The sequence below is a fragment of the Malaclemys terrapin genome, chromosome 10 (assembly GCF_027887155.1).
Source record: "Malaclemys terrapin pileata isolate rMalTer1 chromosome 10, rMalTer1.hap1, whole genome shotgun sequence".
NCBI classification, from domain to species: domain Eukaryota; kingdom Metazoa; phylum Chordata; order Testudines; family Emydidae; genus Malaclemys; species Malaclemys terrapin.
The window spans coordinates 75,660,154-75,679,574 of NC_071514.1; the positions used below are offsets into that span (position 1 = coordinate 75,660,154).

The 19,421-nt window shown below is 53.7% G+C and overlaps 1 protein-coding gene across 3 annotated transcripts in view; it reads right to left on the reverse strand.

Annotated features, from left to right (window-relative positions):
- The window catches only part of LOC128844097 (lysosomal alpha-glucosidase-like), a 25,676-nt gene continuing 6,255 nt past the window's right edge, over positions 1-19,421 (reverse strand). For 2 of the 3 annotated variants that reach the window (XM_054041476.1, XM_054041474.1), the window contains exons 2-20: positions 15,423-15,963; positions 14,962-15,107; positions 13,536-13,701; positions 12,021-12,117; positions 10,592-10,711; positions 10,175-10,293; positions 9,955-10,086; positions 8,689-8,799; positions 7,509-7,622; positions 6,889-6,973; positions 6,029-6,146; positions 5,547-5,680; positions 4,920-5,071; positions 4,502-4,650; positions 3,907-4,048; positions 2,911-3,009; positions 2,335-2,499; positions 1,743-1,889; positions 1-1,040 (exon numbers count right to left, since the gene is read on the reverse strand). In XM_054041476.1, the coding sequence (XP_053897451.1) occupies positions 978-1,040; positions 1,743-1,889; positions 2,335-2,499; positions 2,911-3,009; positions 3,907-4,048; positions 4,502-4,650; positions 4,920-5,071; positions 5,547-5,680; positions 6,029-6,146; positions 6,889-6,973; positions 7,509-7,622; positions 8,689-8,799; positions 9,955-10,086; positions 10,175-10,293; positions 10,592-10,711; positions 12,021-12,117; positions 13,536-13,701; positions 14,962-15,107; positions 15,423-15,953 (2,790 nt within the window). In that variant the 5' untranslated portion in view covers positions 15,954-15,963 and the 3' untranslated portion in view covers positions 1-977. Of the gene's footprint in view, positions 1,041-1,742; positions 1,890-2,334; positions 2,500-2,910; positions 3,010-3,906; positions 4,049-4,501; positions 4,651-4,919; positions 5,072-5,546; positions 5,681-6,028; positions 6,147-6,888; positions 6,974-7,508; positions 7,623-8,688; positions 8,800-9,954; positions 10,087-10,174; positions 10,294-10,591; positions 10,712-12,020; positions 12,118-13,535; positions 13,702-14,961; positions 15,108-15,422; positions 15,964-17,554; positions 17,677-19,421 lie in introns of those variants that run through there. The other variant, XM_054041475.1, reaches the window with a different exon arrangement.

The window sequence follows — 19,421 nt, forward strand, 5'->3', positions numbered from 1 at the left end:
TCACCTCCACTCGCCTTTATTCATCTCAGACAGAGCAGCACCAACAGGAGCGGTCGGGGCCTTTCCCTAACCTCTCCCAGCACCACCACCCAGGTCACAGCCAGACCCGGCTCTGGGCAGCTCTCAGCTTCCTTCTGAAAATCTCACTACTGTCGCTAGCGCTGAGGCTGCTCCCACAGTGTCATGTGGGTCTGGTGGGCCAAGGGGTGGAGACCCAGGACCCCCATGGAGCCCTGTGTACGCTGGCACTGCCAGCAGTGCTTCCTTCCCCAGCCCCCGTGTGCTGCAGTACTGTCTGTGACGCAGGGACATGTGGCTGGAGAAAGGTCAGCGCTGACACAGCCTGCTGGTTGTGCAGCACAGCACCACCCCCACCTCCCAGCATGCTGACGCCATCCGGGATGCACCGTGCCAGCAGGTTGTGAAAGCTGGGGCAGGGGAGACATTGGTGTGCTGGGGTCGGGAGACAGGCGAACAGACTCGCTGACCAGAGCCTCTCACCAGCCCCCCAGAGCCACAGTCCTGGGCATGGGACAGCCGAGTCTTTAAACATAAACCCTGTGTCAAAGGCCAAGGCAGAGAGCATCTTCAGCGGAGCTCGGGGGCATTGGCAGGGCAGAGTTTTTGGCTCTCACTGCCCTGCAGGTGTAGTCCCGTGGGGAAAGGCGAAGGCAGGACAGGGAGAGCTAGGAAAGGCAGGCTGTGCAGGCCGGCTGAGCTCGGGCACGAAGCAGCTGTGGAATCCAGAGACTATGTCCAAACCGATGTGGGCAGGAGGCAGCCCTGAGCTGGGACACAGAGCCAGCCAGCAGTGGCCCAGAGCGGCACCCCGCAGCCGGGGCCTTGGTGTGTGTGCGCACGCACACCCATGCACAGAAGCACACCTCTATCCCCACCCCCCACACAGACACACATGGACGGATGGAGAAGCCTCCAGAGCCCAGCTCCAGCTCAGCCATCCCAGGCGTGTGCGGTGGTCACAACCAGCGGATGGAAAATCCCTGGCTGAGGTTGAGGTTGAGGTCGCTCACAGTGAGAACCTGCAGTAGAGGGAGAAACTCAAGCTCAAAGTGGGACGCGGGGGCCCCATGCAGCACACAGCGCCGGGCTGGGCGCACACCCCCATCACAGCTGGAGCACGCGCCGTGCTGCCCCATGACGTGACAGCCGATGGTCGGGAGGGGGGCAGAACAGACTGGCGCTAAGGGGAGCCCCGAGCTAAGGGGCAGAGCAGGGCAGGGTAATGGGCTAGAACAACCTTCAGCATCTGCATCTGCCCGTTCAGTGAGCACCTCCAAGTGCTGTGCAAACAACGAGCTGAGCTCACAGCTCCGCTGGAGAGGGGCCCATGCAACTAGCCCCCTGGGGCACGGGAATGGAACCCAGGTGTCCTGACTCCCACTGCCCTGCTCTAACCACTAACAGCCCTTCCCCTCTCCCAGTTCCCTCCGCTCGGCGCACAGGCCCAGTGCAGAGCAGGGAGCAGCACCAGGCGCTCTCTGGGTAACTCCCAGACTGGGGGCTCGGAGGGCAGGGCGAGGCCAGCTGCCAATGGGCGGCAGAGGAGGAGGCTGGAGTGCCTGCGCTTCTGCACGGCACAGCCAGAGAGCCTGAGAGCAACAAACTCACGACCGCAGGACAGAGCCGTGACCCTGCCAGAGCAGAGCGTGTGGCTTGGGGAAGGAGCCGGTCGTCGCTGGGCGGGGGAGGGGAATACCAGGCACTGGCGGGGGCTGGGTTACCTGGTTGTCCAGGTAGGAGAAGGGATTCTCTTTGCCGTTGACAGTGACCCTGCTGGGCTTCTCCCGGACCCCATAGACACTCAGCACGTCCACAGTGATGTAGGTGGCTTCCACGTTGGCGTGAAGGACAGTGGAGGTGAAGACGTTCTAGGCGAGATGCCGAAAGGTGGGGCCTGCTGTCGCCCAGACTACGTGGGCACCAGTAGCCACGGCTACAGCACCCGCCCCCACGCCCAAGGGCAGCCCCAGCCCTCCACTGCTCCTGTTGGCCACGGCCTGGCTATCACATAGTCCCCGCCCCCACGTGTGCAATTCCGGCTGCTCTGGCCCCCAGCCCCTCGGGCACTGAGCCCAGCACTCTCCAGCAGAGGGCACCGGCCACAGGCCCCAATCCCAGCTCCCCCGGCTGGCCAGGTCCAGAGACCCGAGTCCACACCATAGCCCCATTCAGGCAGGAGGATGCTGTACCATCTGCACCCCCACAGTGGGCCAGGCAGCTCCAGCTGTCTGGGGCCAGAGCAAGCCTGTGGCTCGGGGGGAGGGGGAGGGGAGGGACACAGCGCATTCCACCCCCGAGACGGGGGCCCCCTACCTGCGTGACATTGAACACCAGGTAGGAGTAGTCACCCCTCTCGAAGGTGTCCAGGCTCTCGCCGTCATCCCAGAAGAGGTCCCCCCAGGCGCTGGCATTCTGGGACAGGGCTGCGATCAGGCGCAGGGGGTTCCCGCTGCTCACCCAGCTGGTGCTCCCGGGTTTCTGGGGTTCAAGAGAGCACCTGCTGAGACCAGGCACTCCGCTGAGGGCTCCAGGTGTAGAGGACCGGGCATGGGGCAGGCCATGGCAGTGAATACACCATGGAGTGGAGACAATGGCCCAGACAGCACGGATCCTGCCCCCGCCCTCCCACCAGTTTGTGCCAAGGGAGGCTCCTCAGGAAAGCTCCTGACCCAGACCCCTTAGGAGCGTCACCTCCTCAGCTGCAGCACGGAGACCAGCCCTGTCAGGGCAGCCTTCCGGTGCTGCAGACGGTCCCAAGCCTCCTGGGCGGGGCGAGCCACTCTCCTGACGTGCCCCGGAGCTGGGCAGCAGGCAGCCAGATGCAGGGATCTGGAGTGTGGGACAAGGGTTATTCCTGTACTCCGGATGCAGCAGGGGGAGCAGCCTCACCTGGGTGGGGAGAATGGCGCCCTCCCGGACGTGCAGGTTGATGTGGTCCAGCGGAGCAGCCATCTTCAGGCTCTCCCCACTGCTGTTCAAAGAGGAGCCCTGCGGAGGCAGCGACAGACACACGGGGTGTGGGCAGCAGGGTGGGCAAGAGGGAGAGGCCGTCTGCCCACGGGTCTGGAGAACCACCCTCCCCACCCCCCGAGGCCACGGGCACCAGCCAGGCCCATATCCACCACACACAGGTGGCAGGGGGAGAGCAGGCCACAGGCCCTGGGACTCATACACAGCACAGGCCATGGGCACTGGCACATCCCACACCCACCACACACAGGGCATGGGGAGCACAGGGCATGGGCACCAATCCAGGGGAGCACAGACACAGTCATGCAGAGGAGGGGGAGCGCAGACCATGGGCACCAGCCCGGGGCTCAGACACACACAGGGCTGGGGGAGCGCAGAGGCCAGAATCCAGAGGCGGAAGCACGGAGGCAGAAGCAGAGGCGCACGGGGCAGAGGCGGGAGCACAGACACACACAGGGCAGGAGGGCATGCTCAGAAACGAGGCTGTGGCCATAACCGTTTCCTGCAGTCTCTGATGGTGGCAATAGTGCCCACCTGCTCGTCTGTGGGTGACTGTCTGGGAAGGACCTTCTCTGACCCTCTGATTCCTGCTCTCCTCAATGGCCAAGCCCAGAGGACAGGACAGGAGGCTATTGTGAGCTTCCATCCCAGGGAAGAGCAGATCGACAGGCAGGGCAGGTTGGAGGTGCACTGGCCACTCCTGCCCCGCTCCCTCCCCACAGCCCACCCCATCCCTTCTGGCACAGAGACCCATGCCTGCTCTGATTTCTGATGCAGACGGCACCCCGGTTGCTTTCACAGGCTGCAGAGCTCTGTCAGGTGAGGGGCCCTTTGCAGCCGGGGTCTCCATACCCCTTGGGTAGGGGAATGCACAAATCCACCTTGTCCCGCCTCCCAGCATGCACTGCTCCTTACCGTGTAGTAATCGTACCACACCCCTCTGGGGAAGTAGCCAATCACAGAGTCCACTCCAGGCTCCAGCACGGGCGTCACCAACAGGCTCTGCCCCCACAGAAACTGCTTGTCAATCGAGTACGTGATCACGTCCTGGGGAAACCTACAACGGGAAGAGGGCACCTCGGAGCTGAGCTGCTGATGCCACTGACCTCTGGGCCCTGCAGTCTGAACTGGACCAGTACCCCCAAACTGGCATTCAAGCCACAGCACAGTCACTTTCCACTTGCTGCCTGCACCTCAGCACCAACGGGGTGGCACCTGCCTGTAGATTAGTGGCACCATGGTCTGTGACTTCATGCCTGCTTGTAGATCCATGGCATCAGCTCTCAGGATCCTGCCTGTGGGTCAGAAGGGAGGGGCCAGGCCCACGCACAGAAAGGAGTGGAGGGGCCCACGGATCAGAGGGTGCCTGCCAGGGGAAGGGAGGCGGGCTGTGCTCCCCTGGGGGAGGGGAAGGAGGCAGGCATGCCCACCAGGAGTCTGGGGGCCATGCCCCCCCGTGGATCACCCGTCGGGCAGGAAACCATCCATAGCTGTAAGAGGAGTTTCTTACTCAAAGAACAAGGCTCGAGCGACGGTGTGGCCCTGCAGGTGTGCCCGGTGGAAGAGCGTGTAGAGGAAGGGCAGCAGGGCGTAGCGCGTCAGCAGCACCTCCTTCATGGCCGTCCGCGCCACCGAGCCGAACGCCACCGGATCCTGGGCCTGGGCAGGCCAGACAACCAGAGTGTAAACAGGCAGGACAGATGGACAAACGGGCTCTACCAAGAGTCTGTCCCAGGGAGCTGCGGAGAACGGACGACCAACACCCCTTGCCCACTCCCAGCAGCAACCATCCCCCTGTCCCCACCTAACAGTGACCTCTCCGTACTGCTCTGGGCCCTTCCCCCATTTGAATGCAGCCCTCTGGGGACAGCATCAGCCCTGGAGCCCCCACAGGTGCTGCCATCCCTTGGAAGGGGCCTCCCTGTTACCTTTTCATTCTGGGTGTTGTGGTTTCGGGAGAAGGGGTAGAAGGCTCCAAGCTGCATCCAGCGGGTGCATAGCTCCTCCGAGGTGGTGCCTGAGAACCCACAGATGTCCGCCCCAACCAGCGGGATCCCAAAGAGATTGAAGCTCAGCACCCCTGCACACACAGAGGCATGGAGTCCAGAAGCAGCCAGGGACACCTGGAGAGGATCTCTCCTGATCCTCCTCGGGACAACACTCAGACCAATGCCCCGTGCTGTTTCCTTGTACAGACTGTGTCACGTACACGCCTGGGGACATGCCTGGGAGGAGGGGCTACATCTCACTCACCACAGGACCAAAAGCTGCCACGATGCCTGCGAGCTGGCAGCCGGCTCCCATCACAGCCAGTCCTGGAGCTGGGAGCAGGCTCCAGACCCTCAGCTGGCCTCCCAGACAGTAACAGGGAAAGGCCCCATCTCAATTACAGGCCAGCAATAAGGTGCAATTTCCCGTGGCTCTTTAATGGAGGAGCCGCTGCCCAGCACGTGGGAAGGGAGGAGCCATCATGACCAGGGAAGACGCAGGCCAGTCTCTGAGGGTGAAGGTTAGTATCTGTGAGAGGCCTGCCTGTTGCCGGGAGAGCCACTCACCTGGGACTGACCAGTACATGTCCTTCCACTTGCTCCTGTTGTCACCGAGCCAGTGTCCCGAGTACCTGCCCTGGCTGGGGAAGGTGGAGCGAGAAATCACAAGCGGGCGTTTCCCTCGGATCTGGATCAAGGCGCTGGAAGACAAGGAGGAGACTTGGGCACCGGGACCAGGCAGGGGCAGCTGTGAGACTCAAAACCAAGGGCATAGCCAATGCAGTGACTCAGGGCAGCAGCCAGCCCCTGCTCCACACCCGGTGCAGCTCTGAGACCCAGCCACAGCTTGGCAAGGCGAGGGAACCCGGATCAGGGGTTCAAACCTCAGCTTGGAGCCATTGCGCTGGGGACAGACCAGCCCCTGCGGGCGGGACGCCTCACGCTGGTGTCTCGGACACAGTTCTGTGGAGCCGTTCATTGACGCGGGGCTTGAACCTGCTCACTGGAGGCGCTGGGCCAACACACGCCCAGCAAGCGCTGGCCATTACCTAGCTGTGGCTTTGGCTTCCATCAGCCCGTAGAGGTTGTGGAGGTTGTAGTGCATGGAGGCGCTCTGCTTCGCCGAGGCACACACGGTCTTTGCAGAGAGGGACCCGCCCAGCACGGCTGATGGGGAGGGAGAGAGGCTGTGAGAAGAAGTGTTGTGCAGCCTGGGAGCCAGCGAACACCTGCACCCAGACACAACTACCTGTGCCTCACACACTATTCAGTAGCCTCGGGGCCAGATCTCCAGGCTGCTCATATCCCATCCCATCTCCTAGAACTGGAAGGGACCTTGAAAGGTCATCGAGTCCAGCCCCCTGCCTTCACTAGCAGGACCAAGTACTGATTTTGCCCCAGATCCCCAAGTGGCCCCCTCAAGGATTGAACTCACAACCCTGGGTTTAGCAGGCCAATGCTCAAACCACTGAGCTATCCCTCCCCCGAGGGAGGTACAAAGGAGCTAGATTCTGGCCATCAGCAGCCAGTGAGGAGCCCCGCACGGGCATAAAGCCGACAGAGCTAGTAATGGTTCCTGTGCCAGCTGTCTCCCTGGGCGGGTATATCAATGGTTAGGTTCCTTAGTCAACACTTAAGGGCTAAAACTGGTCATGCAGGTGTCTGAATACACAGTTAGGTTCCTGGGTTTGAAACCTGAGCCCATGTGCTAGGAATGCTGTGCTAAAGGCATGTCAGAGAACAGACAGCACACACGCATATGTACACTTACACACCTGTACACATATACAGAGGCTAAAACCTGTGGGTCAGATGCAGCCATGGTGTAGGTAGGCCCAGCTCCCAGTGGCACCAAAGGAAGTTACACCTGCTTACACCAGCACAGCCGATATTTTATTTCCCCTCTTACCAGGCACGTAGGGAGGGTTATCAAGTTCCCCTGGGGAACAGCCATCCACTGACCCGTCCTTGAAGTCGGAGGGTTCATTCATGTCCTAGACAGAGAAAGTCAAGTTGAAATTTCATTCATAGGGTTTTGGTGATTATCAAGCTGGGAGCTGATCTCTTCTCAGAGACCAGACACTGCTCACCTACACCCCCATGGGACCAACCACGTGGCCAAAGCCACAAGGAGCCAGTGGGACTGCTCCATGGTTGTCTTTGCTTCTTGAGCCATTCAGCTGGAGTCCTAATCCACCCCTGGACTTGGGAAGCTAACTGCATCATGGTCCTGACCTGTTAAACTCCAGCATGTTCAGTACCTGGAACAAGGTGCAGCCTAGCGCCCTTTTATCCAGCGTAGTGAAAGTTTACACTGGACGCACATGACACGTGTCTCCCAGTGTATATGTGCCTTCAGGGACACAGAGCTTGTCAAGGACAAGGAAACTGGAAAAACAGGAGCTCAGAATGGTACAAAAACTTCAGGGATAAGTGAGACATACACTATGCTGGGGGGAACATGAGGGAGTAGCTTGGAGAGCCCCTGCCTTTGTAGCTCAGACCCAGCAGAGGTAAGGAGGAACTTACGATCCAAAGCCCATCAAAGGGGACACGAGCATGGAACCGGTTCAGATTCTCCAGCCACCACTGGTAAGTGTCTGGGTTGGAGAAGTCAGGGAAAGCAGTGAGGCCAGGCCACACCTATGGAAAGGCCAGAAAATAACACATTCTGTGAACCTCTCATTGGCCAACTGCACCAAGGAACAGAGCGCGTTCAGGGAATCACAGCCTATTGTACACCTGCAAAGCTGGCAGTCCAGCCGCCCTCCACCTGTTAACGCACCACTGACCTTCCTACCGGCCACTGGTGGCTGGGGCTGGAGACTTAGCCTGGTCCACTTTTGAAATTCCACCTTCTCCCCTGCAGAGAAGGTGGAATTTAAAATGCAGATGGTGGACGGGCAGCACTGCTGCTGAAAAGCCCATTTGATTTTTCCGGTTCAGCTTGAATATTCTAAGGTGCCAGTAGTAACAATGGGACCGATGGTTCTTTAAATATGGGGCCCGATTCTTCCCTGCCTTGCACCCTGGGTAATTCTTTACACATGTGCAGAGCAAGCACAAACCAGGTGTAAAGTACCACCCTGCTCAGAGGGAGGGAAGGGTCTGGATTTCACAGCACTTTACACCCATGGGGAATCAGGCCCATAATTTTTAGCATAACGATCATCTGTTTTTCCCAGTGCTTTTCAAACTTTCTTGAAGTATTGAAGAGAGACTGAGAGGTGTGCCGTAGGAGCCCATAATTTAGAAGCCTAGGGTGAGTTGGATCAGAAATCACACTGGATTGTGGGTAATAAATGGAGCAACACACTGGGGGCTATTTTTCATCATTCCGGAAATAGGGAGAAATTCAGAAAAATCAGACTGACAGATTCTGACTTCACTTGTGTTCACGTGACTCCACTGATCCCAAGAGGTCACTCTGGGGTCACACAGGGGTGAGATCAGAATCTGGCTCAGTATTTTCCCCACACAGCCTATTCAGCCCTCTTTACAGAAATGAAATTCCCAGTGATGTCAATACACTTAAGGAGAGACTCAGGCCCAGAGCACACAGGACAGAAAGGTCACTTGACCATTATTTTTATGATTTTACCCTTAACAACTCTAGGGGTGAAATCTTGGTCTCACGGAAGCCAATGGCAAAACTCCCATAGATTTCTGTGGGGTCAGGATTTCACCCGAGTGGCTCCCCCCATCTTACCTGTCCAATCAGCGTTTGCCCCTGAGTGGTATTTATGAATATGCCACGTCTCAAGCCTTCATCGTAAGGCCAATAAGAACCAGGAGGATTAGTGCTGCTGATCCCAGGATCCTGGAAACATATGGGACAGGTTACATTCTCCCCCCAGTGTCCATGAAGCCTCACCGATATACCCCAGGTAACTCAGAGAATAGCTTACTGGTCCTGGGAGCCCTGGCCCACCAAACTAGGGTTGACTAAAGCTCACATGTTACTGCCAAATTGACCAAGAGGAACAGAAACTTGCTGCAGCATTTCCACTTGTGAGAAAGAATGTTGTATAAAGTGTCACTTCTCCAAGAATCAAGGGTTGGGTTAGAGAGATAGATTTTTTTTTTGTGGAGGGGGAGGGAGGAAAAGAGGGGGAAGGCACCAGAAGTCCAAGGACAGGAAGCATCATCTCACAGCAATGCTGAGTATATGGCCAATGGAACAGCAATGAGTGGAATCACTCCATTAGACAAGGGGTTCTCAACCTTTTCCATTCCAGGACCCCCTCTTCCATCAAGCTGGGGTCTCGATGGAACCTGCCTCCCATTTACCAGTATAGGAGGGGCAGGGAGGCGATGACCTGGTCACAAACCCAAGGTTGAGAACCCATGAATCAGACTGATTGACAGATAACTGCATCGGTTTCTCCTTGTGTGATTGAGACATGGGGAGGTTTACACGCAGAGCAGACAGGAAGGCAGCGGGATAACGCTGGACCTGTCGCTAGAGCTCGCCTGCAGAAAAGGGGGAAATTCCAAAGGCCATGCTCATGGATTCCAGCAGGGGTCCTAGCCACTCCTCCCAAGCAGAGGCCTGTGTGAGGCCAAAGCAGAGAGGGATAAAGGGGTGGGGAAGGAGATAAAGAGAAGGTCACAAAAGTACCTGATGCTCTTTCAGGCTATTGCTCAAAGCCAAGCATCATACTTGTTCAGAGGGTAAGGCATATGCTAAAAACCAAAGGGCTATATCCTCAGCTGGTGTAAATCAGCATAGCTCTGTTGGCATCAGCACCAGCGGAGGCTCTGTGCCAAAATGTTTCTCACTGAAATAGACAGAAGCAACTCGTATGGTGGGGAGCCTGACCCCTCATGGAGCAGCGAGTAGCTCCTGCTCTTGTTTGTATTTGCACGGCGAACGCGTCTCACATACCGACTGTGGCTGCATCTGCCTGAAGTTTTAGAAACGAAAACAGCCCTAGCATATAATTCAGGAAGAAGGTCAGAGAAGTCAGTATACCAGGATCATGACGTAGTACTGGCCGTGCTTGTGAAGGTCTTCAACCAACTGCGGGAGGGTGTCAAACTTCTCGGGATCAAAGGTGAAGTCCCGGTACCCTTCCATGTAATCAATATCATTCCACTGAGCATCCTGCAAAGAAGAGATGCAGAATTGCATGGTGTGGAAATGCTTCTGCGGAGCCGCCTAGCCTCCTCTGGACAGCAGGTATTTATTTTACCTGTGGTATCTGATAATTCCTCATGGCTTTCACAATCTGCCAGGTTGCATTGCTTGTCCCATAGCCCCAGCGGCACAGATGGAACCCCAGCCCCCAGAAAGGTGGCATGGCAGGGAAACCTGGAACAACACAATTGGAATGGAGACAATGATGAACTTGGCAACCCTGATGGAGGCGGTAATGACTAGGGCAATTCTGAATGAGAGGGAGGATCTGGTGGAGATGAGGAAGAGGCAACACCCCTGGTGGCGTAGGACATCACGCTGAATCTGGTGAGACAGGTGCTAATGTATAAATGTGAGGGTGATGGCAGTGGATGGAGATGCTGGGCATGTCTAAGCATACAAAGGAATGGTTATTCAACAGGCTGTCTTGGGGGTGAGATGCACAGAGAATGGCTGGGGTACTGATATTTACCTATCACCTGCTGGTACTGTTGGATGACCATGTTGGGATCTGGACCCAAGAAGATGTAAAAATCCAGAACTCCTCCAATGGTTCTCCAGGTCAAGGCAGGAGCTGGCTGCAGAGCCACCTCTTTGGAAAGTGACAGAATAGAGACAATGAAACAGTGGTCCAATGTCTAAAGCATGAAACGGGGTCAGAAGTCCTGACTTCAAATCATGGCTCTCCCACAGACATATGTGACCATAGGCAAAAATATATAGCCCTGTGCCTCAATTCCCCATCTGTAAAGTGGGAGTAATAGCACCTCCATATCGCACAGGGTTCTGAAGGCTTAAAGGCTGCAGCGTGATTTGATATCACTGGATTTCAGGTGCAACAGACGTGCAAAGGATTATTACAAAATGTTTTCTAGACCTGATAAGTGTGGCGTTCTCACCGTTTCCATTCCAGAACTAAGCCCAATAGTGCTTTCTGTCTCTGTAGTGTAGAACCCATTCCAGAGCCCACAGAACTGAATGATAAATGAAGAGCTGAACGTGAGAGCGAGTTTCTGTTGGACTAAGGGCTTTGCTGGAAAGGGTGCATTGCATGCGGGAGTTCTCACACCTCCGATACAGTTGGCACGTTTTCACAGCACTTCCCTGCACAGTTATTCTTGGGAGTTTTATTGCAATAAAAACGTACACAGCTGGAACGAACATGGCACTGGCGTGAGGCGCCTCATAACATCAGGGTCCCAGATGGCACTAACAGGGCACTGGTGTAAAGAACCTCATGATGTCTGTGTCCTTGCTGACATTGGCCTGGCGCTACCATCAGGAAGCTCACCCTACTGGAGTCCTGGCTCGTACCAATATGCCATCAGTGAGAGGACGCTCACAGTCCTGGAGTCCCAGCTGGCATCAACAGCTTTATAGCAGCTCCCCGTGGAAGCCACAGCTGGCATCAGCAGGGTACAACTGCGAGAAAAGCAGCCAGCAGATTTATATCCCTGCTGCGCCAGAAGTCGCACTCTCCATAGTTAAAGGGCAGAGATATCAGAGGAGAACCGGGCTGGACCAGGGGCGTGAGAGAAGCTGGCTTTTCAGACTACAATCCAGCAGCTGCCTGTGTGGTTAAACCGCTTGACAGTTGCTAAAGAGCCTAAGTTTAGCCAGGAAACAGATGTCTGGCTCAATAAAGGGGCCACGAAACCACATCTTTCTCTTTTACTGCTTCTCTTTGCCACGAGTTCCTGAACTGCCACTTCAGGTCAGTCCCCCCGCACCCGGTCAGCTCCAGCTCCCAAAGCCAGCAGGCCCCTTTTCTAGTGATTAGGAATAGCACCAAAATCTATGAGATGCCACCGTCAGGGCATGCAGGCTGGTGAAGCAGGGGGCTTCCCTCGGCAGGTCCTGAACACCAGCTCCACCCCAATGTAGCATAAGAAAGCACGTACCCATTGCATTGCTATTCAGGAGGAAAACACCATGAGCAGCTCCCTCTTCCTCCATCAGCAGGTAAAATGGGTGAGCTCCATAGAGGTTGTATGACTCCTGCACACAGAAGTTGTCTGATAAGAGACTTGTTTTCAATATGTCAGGGTCACCCAAAGGAAAGCGGAATGGATAACAAGGGAGGTGTCTAAGGAAGGAGAGTTATGAGCCATGGGGAGCAGTTGTCAGATGCCTTCTGGACCCTCTTGGCTCAGTGTAATTTAGATCTATCTTGACTAGGCATGTCAGTTCTGGTCACCCATATGTAGGACAGTCGTGATCAGCCTGGAGAGAGAGGGGCAATGGGCAGCCAGGATCATTGCAAAGTTTGCATCTGAAGGCCAAAGGGGCTTGGCGTATTCTCAGCAAAGAAGAGCAAAAAAAGAAAAAAAAACGGAAGCTACTGTAATAGAAGGGATCGGTGATGGAGTGGAACAGGATGAGCTACAAAGGGCCTTCTAGAAGGCATCTTAAAGCAAGGGAATTATGCAGAAGTAGGGCAGCCAGGCACAACTACCATACTTCTCTCAAAGTGGCAAAGACACAAATGGCTGCCATGTGAGCCCATGGCAACAGATTAAATAAATCCATGTATGGGACACAGTCATCTTTAAACAGAGCTAGAGGGGAGTGAAGGACACAAAGGTAAAACAGGGCGAGAGAAACCCAAAGGGAAGAGATGTTTCCTTCCTATGTGACCCAAGTTTGCTGGGTCTCAGCTCCATCCCCAACGGCCCGTTTCCCACTCCGAAAGGAACTCTGCTCAGATGGGGAGTGTCTATTAACACAGACCCCAGACTAAGCTGGTGAGGTGTTTCAATAGCCTGTGGGGATTCAAGAGTCCTCTGCTGCTGAGTGGAGAGGTCGCCTTTGAACCTGATCAAAGGTAAGGAAGATTTCATATCCCAGCATGGCCTTCCTGTAACCCCTCACGTTAACCACAGAGAGGGGCAGGGAGAAGCCCATGTACCGAGGGCTTCCTTTGCATGTTAAAGACTTAACAGACACCATAACATTCTTGGCCTGCCCACATCTCAGTTACTCTGGGTCTAAAACACTCAGAGCTCTGTCTTCCTCCGAGACTCACCCAGCTCTGCTGAAGGAGTTGCCAGTAGTCAGACTCCACCCATCACACTCCCGAAGGAACTGGGAAGAGGTAAAACCTCTGTGCACCAGAGTGGCACAGAGCCATTCCCAGAAGAGGGGCATTCTCTGCTCTAGAGGGGAGAGGATGGGCTGCCAAACCAGCACAGGAGGGGACTCGCTACACCAGAGCACAGAGGGGTCATGTGTCTGTTCAGAAATAACCTGATGCCGGGTTCTGACCTGGGCTATGGAAGGAAGCAAACACAGTTCTTCTATGTAAGGCAGCTGTGCAGGTTGGACCTGTTACACTAAGGGGAACCTTTGACGGGCAACAGTGGAGTTGAAATAGCAAGACTCTGGCCCTGCACGCATCAGCGAGGGGACAATGGTACCGTGGGAGGGACATCCCGGGCCCACAGCGTCAGGGTGCTCCAGTCCAGGCTGTGCAGGAAGCTACTCCGATGCTCCCCGAGGCCATAGAGGAATTTGGAAGGGAGGATGGTCGAAATCTGGAGAAACTGGTCAGCGAAGATCAAGGGAGCCACGGTCGTGTTTAACCTGGACGGGTGGCGGGAGGGGAGTGAGAGAAGATACAAAAGTGAGCAAGAAGCAGGATGAGGGACAGAGCAGGAGCAAGGGAAGGACAGAGCACGAGAGGACAAATATCATTAAAACAATGTCAGTCTGCTCCTCTGCTGCTGCTAAGAGCAATCACGGCACCTTCCTTCCAGGATCTCAAACTTCTGCACAAACTAGAGATCACCCACCCCTGGCGCACAGACTCCTAGATTCTGTTACAAATTCCATGGCTCAGCAATTTGAGTGAACTCTCCTATCCCAGCCAAATGCAGAGCCAGGGCACAACCTGGCCCAAAGGTCAGCATGACTCAGTCTGATCCAGAGGTTAGGTTTCAAGTCAAGGTGCCAAGAAAAGTCTCCTCAGAGATTATATGTAACCCTCTACGCAACAGAAACAACACAGGAGTGAGATTTCCTGATTGTCTAATCACCAGCAAACTACTCCCAAGAGGACCAGGTTAGCAAACGCACAAAGTTTTAAACAACAGTAAAATAAGGAAAGGGTGGTGTATCTGAGCTCTTCTCTACATACCCCGTCCTACCAGAACTGGCTACATGCTTAAGGGTGTGGGCACAATGCCACTGAATGGATCTGTACATACTTACACCGGGACGGCATTTGGCCCTTCCTTCAGCAAATCCTGTGTGAGTGTGAGAGAAAAGAGCCAAATTTACAGCCCTCACACTGATTTCTTCGCCAGCATATTTGGCCCCAGTCCAAACTTGCACCCCACATGCCACCTGGTGTGCAGCGTAAAAACAATACCACTTAGCACTTACACAATGCTTTGCACTTGGAAGGCACCAGACAATCACTAAGTCATTAACACATTACGCAAATAAGCACATGGTAAATGCAGAAGGACAGACTCTTCTCCTCTCCGTGCCAAGCCACATCAAGACCACGTTAACCAAGTTCCCAGAGTCAACCCTGCATTCTTTCTACCCAGGCCCAGGAAGTGCCCATCCCCACGGTATCTGAAACCTCAGTTCTTGAGGAAGAGGGAGAACAGCTGTCTCCCCCAGCCTACAGGGCATGCTGACACAGCAAAGCTCATGCTCTTCCCGCCCAAACCCAGGTGAATAAACCAAGCAGGTGGGAGTCTTGGGCTTAGGAGAGGAGAGAGACAGTTCCCTCCTCCCTGCTAGCTTCAGCTCTGTGGTGCCCCCACAGGTGGAGCTAACGGGCGGGGTCAGCTGCTGAAGTTGGAGAGAGAGAAGAGGAGGGTGAACTCTTACAGCACAGCGCCAGAGGCTCTCCGCCTCAGCAGCAGACCAAAAGGCTCCTTGGAGAACTCCAGGCTGTATACAGGATTCTCTGCTTTCTTCATTGCCTGAGGAACCTCCAGGGGGACTTCAAATCGAGGGCTTGTGGAATCCGTGATCTACAAAAGGAAGAAAACATGTCTTAAAAACACCAAAGCAGGAGGCAAAGGAGTGTTTAATTGCCTCAGAGGGGCGACCTGACAGCAAGCTAAACTCAGCAACAGATAGTGCCGGGGGATACGGCTGCCATGTCTGGCTTGACATGATGGGACCCTAGACTGAGACATAAGATGGGTTCTACTGCTTGTCAGGGGCTAGTGTTAGCCAGCAGAGACCAGAGGATTTAGTTAGCCGGACTGAGAGGCCCTACCTGGGACCCTTCTAAGCATGGAGGCCTTGGCGGGAAGGGACACAGACCAGAGAAGGCAGCTCACCTTGATGTGTAACCGAGTGTCTGTTTCAAACTCCACACTCAGCTGCAGCCTCTCAATGTCTCTGGGATAATAGGCCTTCACCTTCCTCCTCAGCAAACCCACCATTCCCAGCTCAGTCTGGTTCAGGCTCTCCAGAATGTAGCTGGGGAAGTCAGGGGGGTAAAAGCACCAGGGCACTCCGCTCCTGCTCCCCAAAGACTGGTCACGTTCAATAAAGCAGCACCCCCTGCTCTCACAGAGCTCTCTTGTCACCACCACGTTCCTCTCAGGGTAGCAGTCAAAGCGGAGAGGCTCAGCGACAGTGCTGCATTTCTCCAGGGGCGTCTGTCCATGCTGGCTCCCAGACACCTGTCTGAGCATCCACATGGTGACTCCACTCAGCAGGCCAGCTACAATCATCAGCAGGCCAACACCCAGCCACCAAGTGGACAACTTCCAAAGGCAGGGCGGCTTCCCATCAATGCTCTCTTCTTCAGCATAGGATTCTGTAGGCTGTGGGATGTCTGTTGCCAGCTTTTGGTAGGACTTCATCTTCCATGTGCTAAAATGAGGGAGGGAATAAGCACCAAATGAAGGAACTGGCAGAGAAAATCCTACCCTACTGATGAGGAGATTCTTCCATAGGAGAATAATCATCATGAAGAATAAGCGATATCAGACCATGCCATAGCCCTGAGGTTGAATTTCCCTGCCTTGTCTTGCTGCCTGCTCACTGTTTTTCACAATAATGTTAGTGCAACATACAATCACAGCAGCTCTGGTCATTGGTCCCTTTGCCGTAATACTTGCATTGTGCAGAACATACAGAATAACTCTTGACTCTGGAAACGGGTTTGAAGGTGGAAAACAGGACCCTGCCCTACTTGATCTGCTGCTCAGTCCTCTGCCTAATATAGGGCCAGGCCCTGCACAGGTTCACAGGGTTGGGAGAATCTACCAAGAGCTCTCCCGTACACATTGTACAAGGAACAGCTGCTGTTTAAGTCTGCATTCTCACGGAGCACCTTGAGCACTACCAGCAGAGGTAGCTAGCCTCCTGCACCAGCTAACAGACCAAAGCCAGAGAAGTGGCGGGACACACACACACACACTCACTCACTCTCTCTTCTAAGGATGTTGCAGCTGTTACTCCAATGTGTGCTCTCCAGAGATATTCCGGCTATTTCTGAGTTTAGGGAGCCATAATGTTTCCAGGATCTGTTATATGGGCTGAGCCCAGCTCCACCCACCCTACCACAGCTGTGGTTTCTGAGCCACATGAGATCCTTGTGAGGTGCTGAGCATGCTCAACTCTTACTGAAAACAATTGGCGTTGAGGATCTCCAGCCACCTGGAGTACTGGACCTTTACATTGTAAAATCTTTGGGGCAGGGAACGTGCCTTAGCTCCATCCCATTATAAATGACTAAAGAACTATTTTGGAAATCTCGCATACAAACATCTTCTCTGGGGCCTCCTTGCAAACAAAGGGCTTTTCTGAGCTGCTACTGCCACTGCAGGAAAGGGAGAGATCTCCCAACACCTTCAACTACAGCCATTATTTCTCTAAACCGTAGATATGCATATATACTAATTCAAATGCTTTTCACACCAAATCTGCATTCTGCAGGCAAAACAAAGGCACGGAGAAATTACTTTTCTTGATGTACAATCAAATATTTTATGTAATATATACACTGCAGTAGCACCAAGATGCCTCAATCAAGTCGGGCCCCAGTTTGCTAGGTGCTGTACAACCGTATAATAAAAGACAGTCCCTGCCCCGTAAAGCTAAGCAGCTTTATTTAATGCATATTCCCCAAGACACTCAGGGCCACCTTGTCTATTGACTCCGTTAATACAGTCATATGCCAATGCAAAACTCTGCAGCTGCACGTGCAGATATTGGCATGAACAAACAGGTTGCTAAAATGCGGTAACCTGATCCATGCACCAAATGCCCCTGGACATGTATAAGCGCAGGGGTTCACCGGTGCAAACAGACTTTGCCTGCCACCTCAGTGGAGGCTGGTGGAACACAGGACCCCAAATTGTTATTTGAACGGATCACTATGAACATTTGGTATTAAAAATCCCCCCTGCCAATGCACTGGACCACCATTTCTCTCTCTGGAAATCTCTGCTGAACATACTTAGCTATTTTGCTCTCCCCGCCTCTGATCCGGTGAGAGCCAAGAAGCTTACACACACCTGTCTCCTCTTGACATTGTGGTTTCAGGAAGACAGTGAGGTCTCCCAGCTTGCAGCACTTCATGCCTGCTGTACCATAAACCTCCTAAAATAAGCCCAGCACATGGTTTCTACCACTTCAGTCTATTAGCAGCGCAAGAGTCCTAACTTCCTGTACATGCCTTGGGTACCTAAGAAAGTTAGATTATTAGAACTTTGAATATAAACAAAAAGCATTCAGTAGAAATAAAGCCATATTCTTATCAATTATGTCATACCAAAGTTTATTAGGAGCTTTTCCCTTGTCTGAGTTCAGTGGGAACTTTTAGAAAGGATTTCAAAGCCTATTACAAAAATGGCTAGGCATTATTATCCGCATTTCACAGAGAAGTCGTGGCTTACCCAAGGCCACATAGTGAGTGACAATACCAGGAATAAAATCCAGGTTTCCTGACTCCTAGCCCAACATCTTATCCATAGGACCTTGCTGCCTCCCCTATATAAATAAGATAGACAGATATAGACTGTGACAGAATATACCTGTGTGTGTCCACACCCCACGCACTACTGTAATCATCCTTGTGAGGTTTCATTTAAAAACTCATAATTTGCTGGTCATTATGGCCCCACAGGTAGGGTGACCAGACAGCAAATGTGAAAAATTGGGACGGGGGTGGAGGGTAATAGGAGCCTATATAAGAAAAAGATCCAAAAATCGGGACTGTCCCTATAAAATCAGGACATCTGGTCACCCTACCCACAGGCCTCTGGAAGTCAGCATAATTTAGATCGGCCCAACACACAATGGCCCCATGATGTGAGAGCACAAAGATGACTAAAAACCTGCCTTTGAAACCTCATCTCGAGCTGTATGTTGGCTCTTTAGACCTCTTTAGCTGTATGTGTGCCCTTGGACCATGGTCCGTAGCACGGTAGTTAGTCTATTGCAGATTTTGAACACGCTTTGTAAATTTGTGAGGTTTGACAGAAAGCAACACTGATCCTGTTAGACAGTAGCTTTATTTTAGCAGTACTGCAGCTTTAGCCAGCCTAGCTAAGTCAGTTCAAAAAGGATGTGATTCTTAAAGTCATGGGATACCCAGGAGAGGGAAAGAGGAGAAGCTGAGAACCAGCTCCCTGATTTTTCCGCCTCAGCAAAGGATAGAGTAGCCTAGGGATGCTGTAATTTGTACTTCCTGACTATGGTTCCATAGGGACCACATATCAGCAGGGGGATAGCCAGAGCACTGTGTGGTCCAGCCATTTCCCCACCCTGCTCTCAATATGTCCCCTAAAATAGGGCTGTGAGGAGGGGAGATGTAGGAGCTGGGTACACTGGCTCTGCACCAGAGGAATCCCCAACGGGAAATTAAAGGTGCTCCTTTGCACCGCCTGGGTAGCGCAAAGGGAGTGGCACAAAGCAAAGAGTCTGTCTTAAAATATTGATTGCAGCCCCTAGATCTTTTTTTGAAATAATATGTTTGGCCCACAGGTTGAAAAGGATTAATATCACTAGCTTAGACAGAGACAGTTTCAAACATCGTTACAAGACCAAGTGCAGAGACAGACTGAAAGTCTGGTTTTAAAACACCCAGCCTTTCCTATGTTCTAGTTCAGGGATTCTCAGCCTTTTTTGTTCTAAGGCCCCACACAACATGCAATAAAAACTCCATGGCCCACCTGTGCCACAATAACTGCTTTTCTGCATCCAAAAGCCAGCGCCAGTGTTAAGGGATAGCAAGCAAGGCAGTTGCCTGAGGCCCCTTGCCACAGGGCCCCACACAAAACTACATTGCTCAAGCTTCGGCTTCAGCCCTGAGTGACGGGGCT